Source organism: Pseudophryne corroboree, chromosome 6 (assembly GCF_028390025.1).
Source record: "Pseudophryne corroboree isolate aPseCor3 chromosome 6, aPseCor3.hap2, whole genome shotgun sequence".
Taxonomy (NCBI): Eukaryota; Metazoa; Chordata; class Amphibia; order Anura; family Myobatrachidae; genus Pseudophryne; species Pseudophryne corroboree.
The window spans coordinates 826,961,861-826,974,251 of NC_086449.1; the positions used below are offsets into that span (position 1 = coordinate 826,961,861).

At 52.8% G+C, this 12,391-nt stretch overlaps 1 protein-coding gene across 1 annotated transcript in view; it reads right to left on the reverse strand.

The window, feature by feature from the left end:
- Positions 1–5,501: 5,501 nt before the first annotated feature.
- Positions 5,502–12,391, reverse strand: part of LOC134933825 (chromatin remodeling regulator CECR2) — a 114,576-nt gene continuing 107,686 nt past the window's right edge. Inside the window, exons 18-19 of the mRNA XM_063929316.1 lie at positions 7,654–7,750; positions 5,502–5,589 (exon numbers count right to left, since the gene is read on the reverse strand). Coding sequence (XP_063785386.1) covers positions 5,584–5,589; positions 7,654–7,750 — 103 coding nt within the window. The 3' untranslated portion in view covers positions 5,502–5,583. The remainder of the gene's footprint in view (positions 5,590–7,653; positions 7,751–12,391) is intronic.

Below are 12,391 nucleotides of genomic sequence, written 5' to 3' on the forward strand. Positions count from 1 at the left end.
TGAGTCGCTGGAACCACCTGAATATTAGTGACCGATACAGACGTTAAATGTCTGGGGCAGCAACCCCCCCTCCCCCCCAATACCTCTCTCTATATAAATCTCCAACATATTACGTAGCACACTGCACAATCCAGGCCCTGAAATTACAGTGAGGCCTCTGTGCAGCAGTTTATATAGTGGTTACAGTGACTGAGACCCGTCTGCTCTGCACAGCGGTGAAGGGGTTAAGCCGGGATGACATCCGCTGTGTAATGAAGTCTGGTGAATGTACACAGAGGCCTGGAGCGTCCTCCTTCCCAGTGTGGTGGAGGGAGAGGAGGGAGCGCAGCCCGGATCTTACATTACATAACCGGAGCATGAGCAGGCCCAGGAAAGAGAAAATAATCCCAGAGAGGTCACACATAACGCTGCCAGGAGCGCCCACTTTCACCCCAGTGCCACACACCGGACATTATACACCCACTTTCTCCTCAGTGCCACACACCCCGGACATTATACACCCACTTTCTCCTCAGTGCCACACACCCCGGACATTATACACCCACTTTCTCCTCAGTGCCACACACCCCGGACATTATACACCCACTTTCTCCTCAGTGCCACACACCCCAGACATTATACACCCACTTTCTCCTCAGTGCCACACACCCCGGACATTATACACCCACTTTCTCCTCAGTGCCACACACCCCGGACATTATACACCCATTTCCACCCCAGTGCCACACACCACCAGACACTACACACACTTTCTCCTCAGTGCTACACACCACCAGACACTACACACCCACTTTCTCCTCAGTGCTACACACCGGACACTATACACTCACTTCCTCCTCAGTGCTACACACCGGACACTATACACCCACTTCCTCCTCAGTGCTACACACCGGACACTATACACCCACTTCCTCCTCAGTGCCACACACCGGACACTACACACCCACTTCCACCGGACATTATACACCCACTTTCTCCTTCATGCCACACACCACCGGACACTATACACCCACTTCCACACACCAACGGACACTATACACCCACTTCCACACACCACCGGACATTATACACCCACTTTCTCCTCAGTGCTACACACCAGACATTATACACCCACTTCCACACCACCGGACATTATACACCCACTTTCTCCTCAGTGCCACACACCCCGGACATTATACACCCATTTCCACCCCAGTGCCACACACCCTGGACATTATACACCCATTTCCACCCCAGCGTCACACACCACCAGACACTACACACCCACTTTCTCCTCAGTGCTACACACCGGACACTATACACCCACTTCCACCTCCATGCCACACACCGGACACTATACACCCACTTCCACCTCAGTGCCACACACCGGACACTACACACCCACTTCCACACACCACCGGACATTATACACCCACTTTCTCCTTCATGCCACACACCACCGGACACTATACACCCACTTCCACCCCAGTGCCACACACATTATACACCCACTTTCTCCTCAGTGCTACACACCAGACATTATACACCCACTCCCACACACCACCGGACATTATACACCCACTTCCACCCCAGTGTTACACACCAGACATTATACACCCACTTCCACCCCAGTGCCACACACCAGACATTATACACCCACTTCCACACACCACCGGACATACACCCACTTCAACCCCAGTGCCACACACCAGACAGTATACACCCACTTACACCACAGTGCCACACACCCCGGACACTATACACCCACTTTCTCCTCAGTGCCACACACCAGACATACACCCACTTCCCCCTCAGTGCCACACACTGGACATTATACACCCACTTCCTCCTCAGTGCCACACACTGGACATTATACACCCACTTCCGCCCCCGTGCCACACACACCAGACAGTATACACCCACTTCCACTCCCGTGCCACACACCCCGGACACTATACACCCACTTCCTCCTCAGTGCTACACACTGGACATTATACACCCACTTCCACCCCAGTGCCACACACCCCGGACACTATACACCCACTTTCTCCTCAGTGCCACACACCCCGGACATTATACACCCATTTCCACCCCAGTGCCACACACCACCAGACACTACACACACTTTCTCCTCAGTGCTACACACCACCAGACACTACACACCCACTTTCTCCTCAGTGCTACACACCGGACACTATACACCCACTTCCTCCTCAGTGCTACACACCGGACACTATACACCCACTTCCTCCTCAGTGCTACACACCGGACACTATACACCCACTTCCTCCTCAGTGCCACACACCGGACACTACACACCCACTTCCACCGGACATTATACACCCACTTCCTCCCCAGTGCCACAGACCACCGGACATTACCCACCCACTTCCACCCCAGTGCCACACACCGGACATTATCCACCCACTTCCCCCTCAGTGCCACACACCGGACATTATACACCCACTTCCACCCCCGTGCCATACACACCAGACAGTATACCCCCACTTCCACCCCCGTGCCACACACCCCGTACACTATACACCCACTTCCTCCTCAGTGCTACACACTGGACACTATACACCCACTTTCTCCTCAGTGCCACACACTGGACATTATACACCCACTTCCACCCCAGTGCCACACACCCCGGACACTATACACCCCACTTTCTCCTCAGTGCCACACATCAGACATTACACACCCACTTCCTCCCCAGTGCCACAGACTACCGGACATTATCCACCCACTTCCCCCTCAGTGCCACACACCCCAGACATTAATGGCCATTTCCTCCTCAGTGCCACACACCACCGGACATTGGGGGTCATTCCAAGTTGATCGCTAGCTGCATTCGTTCGCTGTGCAGCGATGAGGCAAAAAAACAGCACTTCTGCGTATGCGGCGCAATGCGCATGCACGTCGTATTATTACAACGAACGATGTAGTTTCTCGCAGGGTCTAGCAAAGCTATTCAGTCGCACTGCTGGCCGCAGAGTGATTGACACGAAGTGGGCGTTTCTGGGCGTCAACTGACCGTATTCAGGGAGTGTTCGGAAAAACGCAGGGCGTGTGTGTGACGTCAAAACAGGAACTGAACAGTCTGAAGTGATTGCAAGCGCTGAGTAGGTCTGGAGCTACTCTGAAACTACACAAAATTATTTTGTAGCCGCTGTGCGATCCTTTCGTTCGCACTTCTGCTAAGCTAATATACACTCCCAGTGGGAGGCGGCATAGCGTTTACACGGCTGCTAAAAACTGCTAGCGAGCGATCAACTCGGAATGACCACCATTATGCGGCCACTTCCCCCTCAGTGCCACACACCACCGGATATTATGCACCCGCTTCCCCCTCAGTGCCACACACCACCGGACATTATACACCCACTTCCTCCTTCGTTCCACACACCCCGGACATTATACACCCATATCCTCCTCAGTGCCACAATCCCTGGACATTAATGCCCATTTACTCAGTGCCACACACCGGACATTAATGCTCATTTTAGCCCAGATGGCACTTTATATATTTGCTCATTATAAATGCTATGCAGCGGGGGTGAAGATGATGGAAGAGGTGCAGATCACTAATAGGCTATATAGACCACACAAAATGGCTGCCTCTGTGGACTCTACGACGCGCACTTTAATGCGACAGTTAACCCTTCACTAAGCTGACAGATATGCTACATGCACTAAGGAGCAGTCAACTGCATGTATCAAACACTTATTTCCCTACACACTTGCAAGTTGCGCCCTCTGTCCTCTTTACCTGTCCTGTCATTACTGCGCTCCCATAGGAAAGTGTTACAATGTTCGCTGGCGTTACACACAAATGCTAAATAAATGAGAACAGCAAATGCTTTAGTGACGGTTCCCAGTGAACTGGCTGCGTTCTTACGAATGGTGGATCAGCCTACAAGATGGCCGACACGGCGGTGTAAAGACAAAACAGTCATCAGTCACTAGTGCGTTTATTCTAAAAAAATTCATTTTATACAAAAAAAGAAAACTGCAAAACACATCGATATGAAAAATCCGTCACACATTCTCCGTCGTGAAATAAAACAAAAACACAACGCAGAATTATCGTCTTTTCCAAATTAAGAAAAACAAAAAGACAAAACCAGACAGACAGACAAGGATCACACCGAGATGCTGAGGTAACTGGAGGTTGTGCAGAGCCAAGTAATACAAAAGAAAGAAAACCAATATATACAGAGAAGTGGCGAAATCACAAAACAAATAAATATATCATTCACATTATGTGGGAGCCTATAGAGTCCAGTCAGGCGAACGGGGAAGACTTATAGGAAGGTGGAATGTCTGACGTGTCGGAGACACAGTAATAACCAGCGTCAGTGCAAGCAGAACAGGATTATAGGGACGGTCATTAATAATCCCCCCCCTAATAATGACCGTACATCATTATAGCACGCTACGGTCGCCCTTTATAACCAACATTACACAGGAAGATTCCTCATTGGATGCTGATGAACAGTAGGAACCGTAGCGGAGGCTGCCATTTTGTGGGCAGGACCAACAGTACACAGCCAGCGAACCACTGAGGCATGTCATGTGACAATATGTCTGCTGCTCATGGATTTAGGCCCAGCCCACAATATGGCCGCCATCATGGAATGCAGGCAACCGATGGTAATCCAAAAATTTATAGGTTCATCCCTTTGTACTGTGATAATCTGGCCCCAGTTCCATTTTAGTTCATTGTCTATCACAGAACTAGGAGCCTGTAAGGACTCTGTTGGTTTATTATGACGAGCGCTAATGGCGGAAAAACGGCGCTCATGTTTCCGGGTCGTAGAGATGAGGCGTTTCCATTGTGCAACATAAAAGGGCAACAAAGCTGAGCGCTAAGGTGACCGTATCGGCAGGAATCCGCGCTTGGTAAGAGCAGGAGAGGCGCGGACTGCGGTTGTGTAGCTCCGTCCACGGTCCTTCAATTGTCTGACAGTCAGGAAGTCTGGCGCACCCGGGAGGGGGTAAGGATTGCCCCACCATCTCAGCCACAACACAAATCAATTCCAGCAGGTTTTATATAAATATCTGTGACTGATACCGGCAGCTCATAAATAACACAACTTTTATTTTTTCCGGTCCGTTAAAGCTGAACAACTTATTTCATCGATCCCGTTCTTACCGAGGGCTCCAAGTATCGTAACAATCCCCCATATATATCGTCCAAAGCAACGGTGGGCTGGGGGCACCTGCATACAGCACATACTGCAAACTGTACCCAAAGCGATAAGGTAAAATAAAGAGAAAAAAACAAGGGGGGGGGGGGGGGAAGGTTTGAAGGCAGCGAGTAGGCGTAGTGTAAACAGAGGAGCGGCGCCCGGATGGCACTCGCTGGATTCCTGAGAAAGTCTGGTCCATGAACCTCGCAGGGACTGGCTGCCCCCCCCGCAGAGGTGTTACAGTGTAATCTGACCATGTCCTGGCGCACAGGGAACAGCAGATCCAGAGACGGGAGGCGGATCCCAGAAGGCACAAAGCCATTTAAGGCGGTGGGAGCTTGCTCCTGTGAGATGAAGGCCCGTGTTCCCTGCATGCTGGATGAGTGCGGACTCCCGAGTGCAACTCACATTATGTCTGTGGAGAGAAAGAGTCGCCAAATGTCAGCGTCAGGAAAGCTGCAATCATTAGGAGAAATCACACATGTATCAGACAGATTTAGAGCCTGCTTAGAGGGTCACAAGGAAAACCCTGCGACCACAACTGGCTGCGTACTCTAGATGATGTTACACAACTACCAAATAAGTAACTTCTCTTCCTTCTGGGCTTTTCAGCCATGTATTTATATAATCAGGGAGTTATTAGCAACTTGTGCTGCTGGGGATCCTGCTGCTTCCATTATAACAGAGTATATCAGGAGATGAGGGATGTGTCAGTGAGGACAGGGCTGCATGTGACAGGGGCAGTGACATGATGTGAGGAGGGGAATGGAGGCAGCAGGAAGCCACAGACTGAGAGTTATATAGTGGGAGGAGCAGGATCTCCAGCAGCACAGAGTATATCAGGAGATGAGTGATGTGTGAGGACAGGGCTGCATGTGACAGAGGGCAGTGACATGATGTGAGGAGGGGAATGGAGGCAGCAGGAAGCCACAGACTGAGAGTTATATAGTGGGAGGAGCAGGGTCCCCAGCAGCACATAGTATATCAGGAGCTGAGTGATGTGTCAGTGAGGACAAAGCTACATGTGACAGGGGCAGTGACATGATGTGAGGAGGGGAATGGAGGCAGCAGGAAGCCACAGACAGAGTTATATAGTGGGAGGAGCAGGGTCCCCAGCAGCACATAGTATATCAGGAGATGAGTGATGTGTCAGTGAGGACAAAGCTACATGTGACAGGGGCAGTGACATGATGTGAGGAGGGGAATGGAGGCAGCAGGAAGTTATATAGTAGGAGGAGCAGGGTCCCCTAGCAGCACAGAGTATATCAGGAGATGAGTGAGGTGTCAGTGAGGACAGGGCTGCATGTGACATGATGTGAGGAGAGGAATGGAGGCAGCAGGAAGCCACAGACTGAGAGTTTGTATAGTGGGAGGAGCAGGGTCCCCAGCAGCACAGAGTATATCAGGAGATGAGTGATGTGTCAGTGAGGACAGGGCTGCATGTGACAGGGGCAGTGACAGGATGTGAGGAGGGGAATGGAGGCAGCAGGAAGACACAGACTGAGAGTTATATAGTGGAAGGAGCAGGATGCCCAGCAGCACAGAGTATATCAGGAGATGAGTGATGTGTCAGTGAGGACAGGGCTGAATGTGACAGGGGCAGTGACATGATGTGAGGAGGGGAATGGAGGCAGCAGGAAGTCACAGACTGAGAGTTATATAGTGGGAGGAGCAGGGTCCCCAGCAGCACAGAGTATATCAGGAGATGAGTGATGTGTCAGTGAGGACAGGGCTGCATGTGACAGGGGCAGTGACATGATGTGTGGAGGGGAATGGAGGCAGCAGGAAGCCACAGGCTGAGAGTTATATAGTGGGAGGAGCAGGGTCCCCAGCAGCACAGAGTATATCAGGAGATGAGTGGTGTGTCAGTGAGGACAGGGCTGCATGTGACAGGGGCAGTGACATGATGTGTGGAGGGGAATGGAGGCAGCAGGAAGCCACAGACTGAGAGTTATATAGTGGGAGGAGCAGGGCCCCCAGCAGCACAGAGTATATCAGGAGATGAGTGATGTGTCAGTGAGGACAGGGCTGCATGTGACAGGGGCAGTGACATGACATGAGGAGGGGAATGGAGGCAGCAGGAAGTCACAGACTGAGAGTTATATAGTGGGAGGAGCAGGGTCCACAGCAGCACAGAGTATATCAGGAGATGAGTGATGTGTCAGTGAGGACAGGGCTGCATGTGACAGGGGCAGTGACATGATGTGAGGAGGGGAATGGAGGCAGCAGGTAGTTATACAGATTGGTGCCTGGATAAGGACAGGTGTTGGGTGAGAATGATGGCACAGCTATCTGCGGTTCTCTGTCCGCTCTCCAGGGAACATTAATGTGGGAGGAGCTTGGCGAGTTCTCTGCAGATCACGTCCTTAGTGTTGCGGTTAGTCGGGAACGGTTGCGTTTCAGAAAATTACAATAAAACACAAACCTACAAAACGTCACAGCCATAAACAACGTAAATGTCTAATTATTCTCCGCTCACCTCATCCAGCGGTACTGCGGGGGCTCTGTGCACCATCTCCCCCTGAACGAGGGGCCTGCCCTTGGGGAAAGTCTGTGTTTGGATTGGGAGGCGCATCCTGAGAAACAAAACGTGAACAATTAGTAATAGTATGAATAATATAATTATTACTATCAGGCAGCGTTCCACAATACACTGGGACTTTACTTCATGTACAGACTGCCACCTGGTGGCACTCCTGGGGAATTACATGTAACAATCTCAATTCTATCTCTCCAGCAGTGATGGGCTAACGGATACACTTCTGGCACCTTCTGTGATTTGCAATAAACATTTCAGTATATGATGTGCAACCATATCAGCGATGATAATTACATTATTTAATTATAGAGTACACACTCAGACCTCCCCTACTCCCACCTGTACTACTCACACTGGTAAACCCGCACACCTACCCTACTCCCACCTGTACTACTCACACTGGTACACCCTCACACCTCCCCTACTCCCACCTGTACCACTCACACTGGTACACCCTCAGACCTCCCCTACTCCCACCTGTACCACTCACACTGGTACACCCTCACACCTCCCCTACTCCCACCTGTACTACTCACACTGGTACACCCTCACACCTCCCCTACTCCCACCTGTACTACTCACACTGGTACACCCTCACACCTCCCCTACTCCCACCTGTACCACTCACACTGGTACACACTCACACCTCCCCTACTCCCACCTGTACTACTCACACTGGTACACCCTCACACCTCCCCTACTCCCACCTGTACTACTCACACTGGTACACCCTCACACCTCCCCTACTCCCACTGGTACACCTCACACCTCCCCTACTCCCACCTGTACTACTCACACTGGTACACCCTCACACCTCCCCTACTCCCACTGGTACACCCTCACACCTCCCCTACTCCCACCTGTACCACTCCCACTGGTACACCCTCACACCTCCCCTACTCCCACCTGTACCACTCGCACCGCTATACCCTCACACCTCCCCTACTCCTACCTGTACCACTCCCACTGGTACATCCTCACACCTCCCCTACTCCCACCTGTACCACTCGCACCGCTATACCCTCACACCTACCCTACTCCCACCTGTACTACTCACACTGGTACACCCTCACACCTACCCTACTCCCACCTGTACTACTCATACTGGTACACCCTCACACCTCCCCTACTCCCACCTGTACTACTCACACACACTGGTACACCCTCACACCTCCCCTACTCCCACCTGTACCACTCACACCTCCCCTACTCCCACCTGTACTACTCACACTGGTACACCCTCACACCTCCCCTACTCCCACCTGTACCACTCCCACTGGTACACCCTCACACCTCCCCTACTCCCACCTGTACTACTCACACTGGTACACCCTCACACCTCCCCTACTCCCACCTGTACTACTCACACTGGTACACCCTCACACCTCCCCTACTCCCACCTGTACTACTCACACTGGTACACCCTCACACCTCCCCTACTCCCACCTGTACTACTCACACTGGTACACCCTCACACCTCCCCTACTCCCACCTGTACCACTCACACTGGTAAACCCTCACACCTACCCTACTCCCACCTGTACCACTCCCACTGGTACACCCTCACACCTCCCCTACTCCCACCTGTACTACTCACACTGGTACACCCTCACACCTCCCCTACTCCCACCTGTACCACTCCTACTCTACTAAACCCGCACACCTACCCTACTCCCACCTGTACTACTCACACTGGTACATCCTCACACCTCCCCTACTCCCACCTGTACCACTCCCACTGGTACACCCTCACACCTCCCCTACTCCCACCTGTACTACTCACACTGGTACACCCCCTCACACCTACCCTACTCCCACCTGTACCACTCACACTGGTACACCCTCACACCTCCCCTACTCCCACCTGTACCACTCACACTGGTAAACCCTCACACCTACCCTACTCCCACCTGTACCACTCCCACTGGTACACCCTCACACCTCCCCTACTCCCACCTGTACTACTCACACTGGTACACCCTCACACCTCCCCTACTCCCACCTGTACTACTCACACTGGTACACCCTCACACCTCCCCTACTCCCACCTGTACCACTCACACTGGTAAACCCGCACACCTACCCTACTCCCACCTGTACTACTCACACTGGTACACACTCACACCTCCCCTACTCCCACCTGTACTACTCACACTGGTACACCCTCCTCACACCTCCCCTACTCCCACCTGTACCACTCCCACTGGTACACCCTCACACCTACCCTACTCCCACCTGTACTACTCATACTGGTACACCCTCACACCTCCCCTACTCCCACCTGTACTACTCACACACACTGGTACACCCTCACACCTACCCTACTCCCACCTGTACTACTCACACTGGTACACCCTCACACCTCCCCTACTCCCACCTGTACTACTCACACACACTGGTACACCCTCACAGCTACCCTACTCCCACCTGTACCACTCACTCACACTGGTACACCCTCACACCTCCCCTACTCCCACCTGTACTACTCACACTGGTACACCCTCACACCTACCCTACTCCCACCTGTACCACTCACACTGGTAAACCCGCACACCTACCCTACTCCCACCTGTACTACTCACACTGGTACACACTCACACCTCCCCTACTCCCACCTGTACTACTCACACTGGTACACCCTCACACCTCCCCTACTCCCACCTGTACCACTCCCACTGGTACACCCTCACACCTACCCTACTCCCACCTGTACTACTCATACTGGTACACCCTCACACCTCCCCTACTCCCACCTGTACTACTCACACACACTGGTACACCCTCACACCTACCCTACTCCCACCTGTACTACTCACACTGGTACACCCTCACACCTCCCCTACTCCCACTGGTACACCCTCACACCTCCCCTACTCCCACCTGTACTACTCACACTGGTACACCCTCACACCTCCCCTACTCCCACCTGTACCACTCCCACTGGTACACCCTCACACCTACCCTACTCCCACCTGTACTACTCATACTGGTACACCCTCACACCTCCCCTACTCCCACCTGTACTACTCACACACACTGGTACACCCTCACACCTACCCTACTCCCACCTGTACTACTCACACTGGTACACCCTCACACCTCCCCTACTCCCACTGGTACACCCTCACACCTCCCCTACTCCCACCTGTACTACTCACACTGGTACACCCTCACACCTCCCCTACTCCCACCTGTACTACTCACACTGGTACACCCTCACACCTCCCCTACTCCCACCTGTACTACTCACACACACTGGTACACCCTCACAGCTACCCTACTCCCACCTGTACCACTCACTCACACTGGTACACCCTCACACCTCCCCTACTCCCACCTGTACTACTCACACACACTGGTACACCCTCACAGCTACCCTACTCCCACCTGTACTACTCACACTGGTACACCCTCACACCTCCCCTACTCCCACCTGTACTACTCACACACACTGGTACACCCTCACAGCTACCCTACTCCCACCTGTACTACTCACTCACACTGGTACACCCTCACACCTCCCCTACTCCCACCTGTACCACTCACTCACACTGGTACACCCTCACACCTCCCCTACTCCCACCTGTACTACTCACACTGGTACACCCTCACACCTCCCCTACTCCCACCTGTACCACTCACACTGGTACACCCGCACACCTCCCCTACTCCCACCTGTACTACTCCCACTGGTACACCCTCACACCTCCCCTACTCCCACCTGTACTACTCACACTGGTACACCCTCACATCTCCCCTACTCCCACCTGTACTACTCACACTGGTACACCCTCACACCTCCCCTACTCCCACCTATACTACTCACACTGGTACACCCTCACACCTCCCCTACTCCCACCTGTACTATTCACACTGGTACACCCTCACACCTCCCCTACTCCCACCTGTACTACTCACACTGGTACACCCTCACACCTCCCCTACTCCCACCTGTACTACTCACACTGGTAAACCCGCACACCTACCCTACTCCCACCTGTACTACTCACTAGTACACCCTCACACCTCCCCTACTCCCACCTGTACCACTCACTCACACTGGTACACCCTCACACCTACCCTACTCCCACCTGTACTACTTACACTGGTCTACCCTCACACCTCTCCTACTCCCACCTGTTACTCCTCACACTGGTACACCCTCACACCTCCCCTACTCCCACCTGTACTACTCACACTGGTACACCCTCACACCTACCCTACTCCCACCTGTACTACTCACACTGGTACACCCTCACACCTCCCCTACTCCCACCTGTACTACTCACACTGGTACATCCTCACACCTCCCCTACTCCCACCTGTACTACTCACACTGGTACACCCTCACACCTCCCCTACTCCCACCTGTACCACTCACACCTTCCCTACTCCCACCTGTACTACTTACACTGGTATACCCTCACACCTCTCCTACTCCCACCTGTTACTCCTCAGACCTCCCCTACACCCACCTGTACTACTCACACTGGTACATCCTCACACCTCCCCTACTCCCACCTGTACACCCTCACACCTACCCTACTCCCACCTGTACCACTCACACTGGTACCCCCTCACATCTCCCCTACTCCCACCTGTACTACTCACACTGGTACACCTTCACACCTCCCCTACTCCCACCTGTACCACTCACACTGGTACATCCTCACAACTT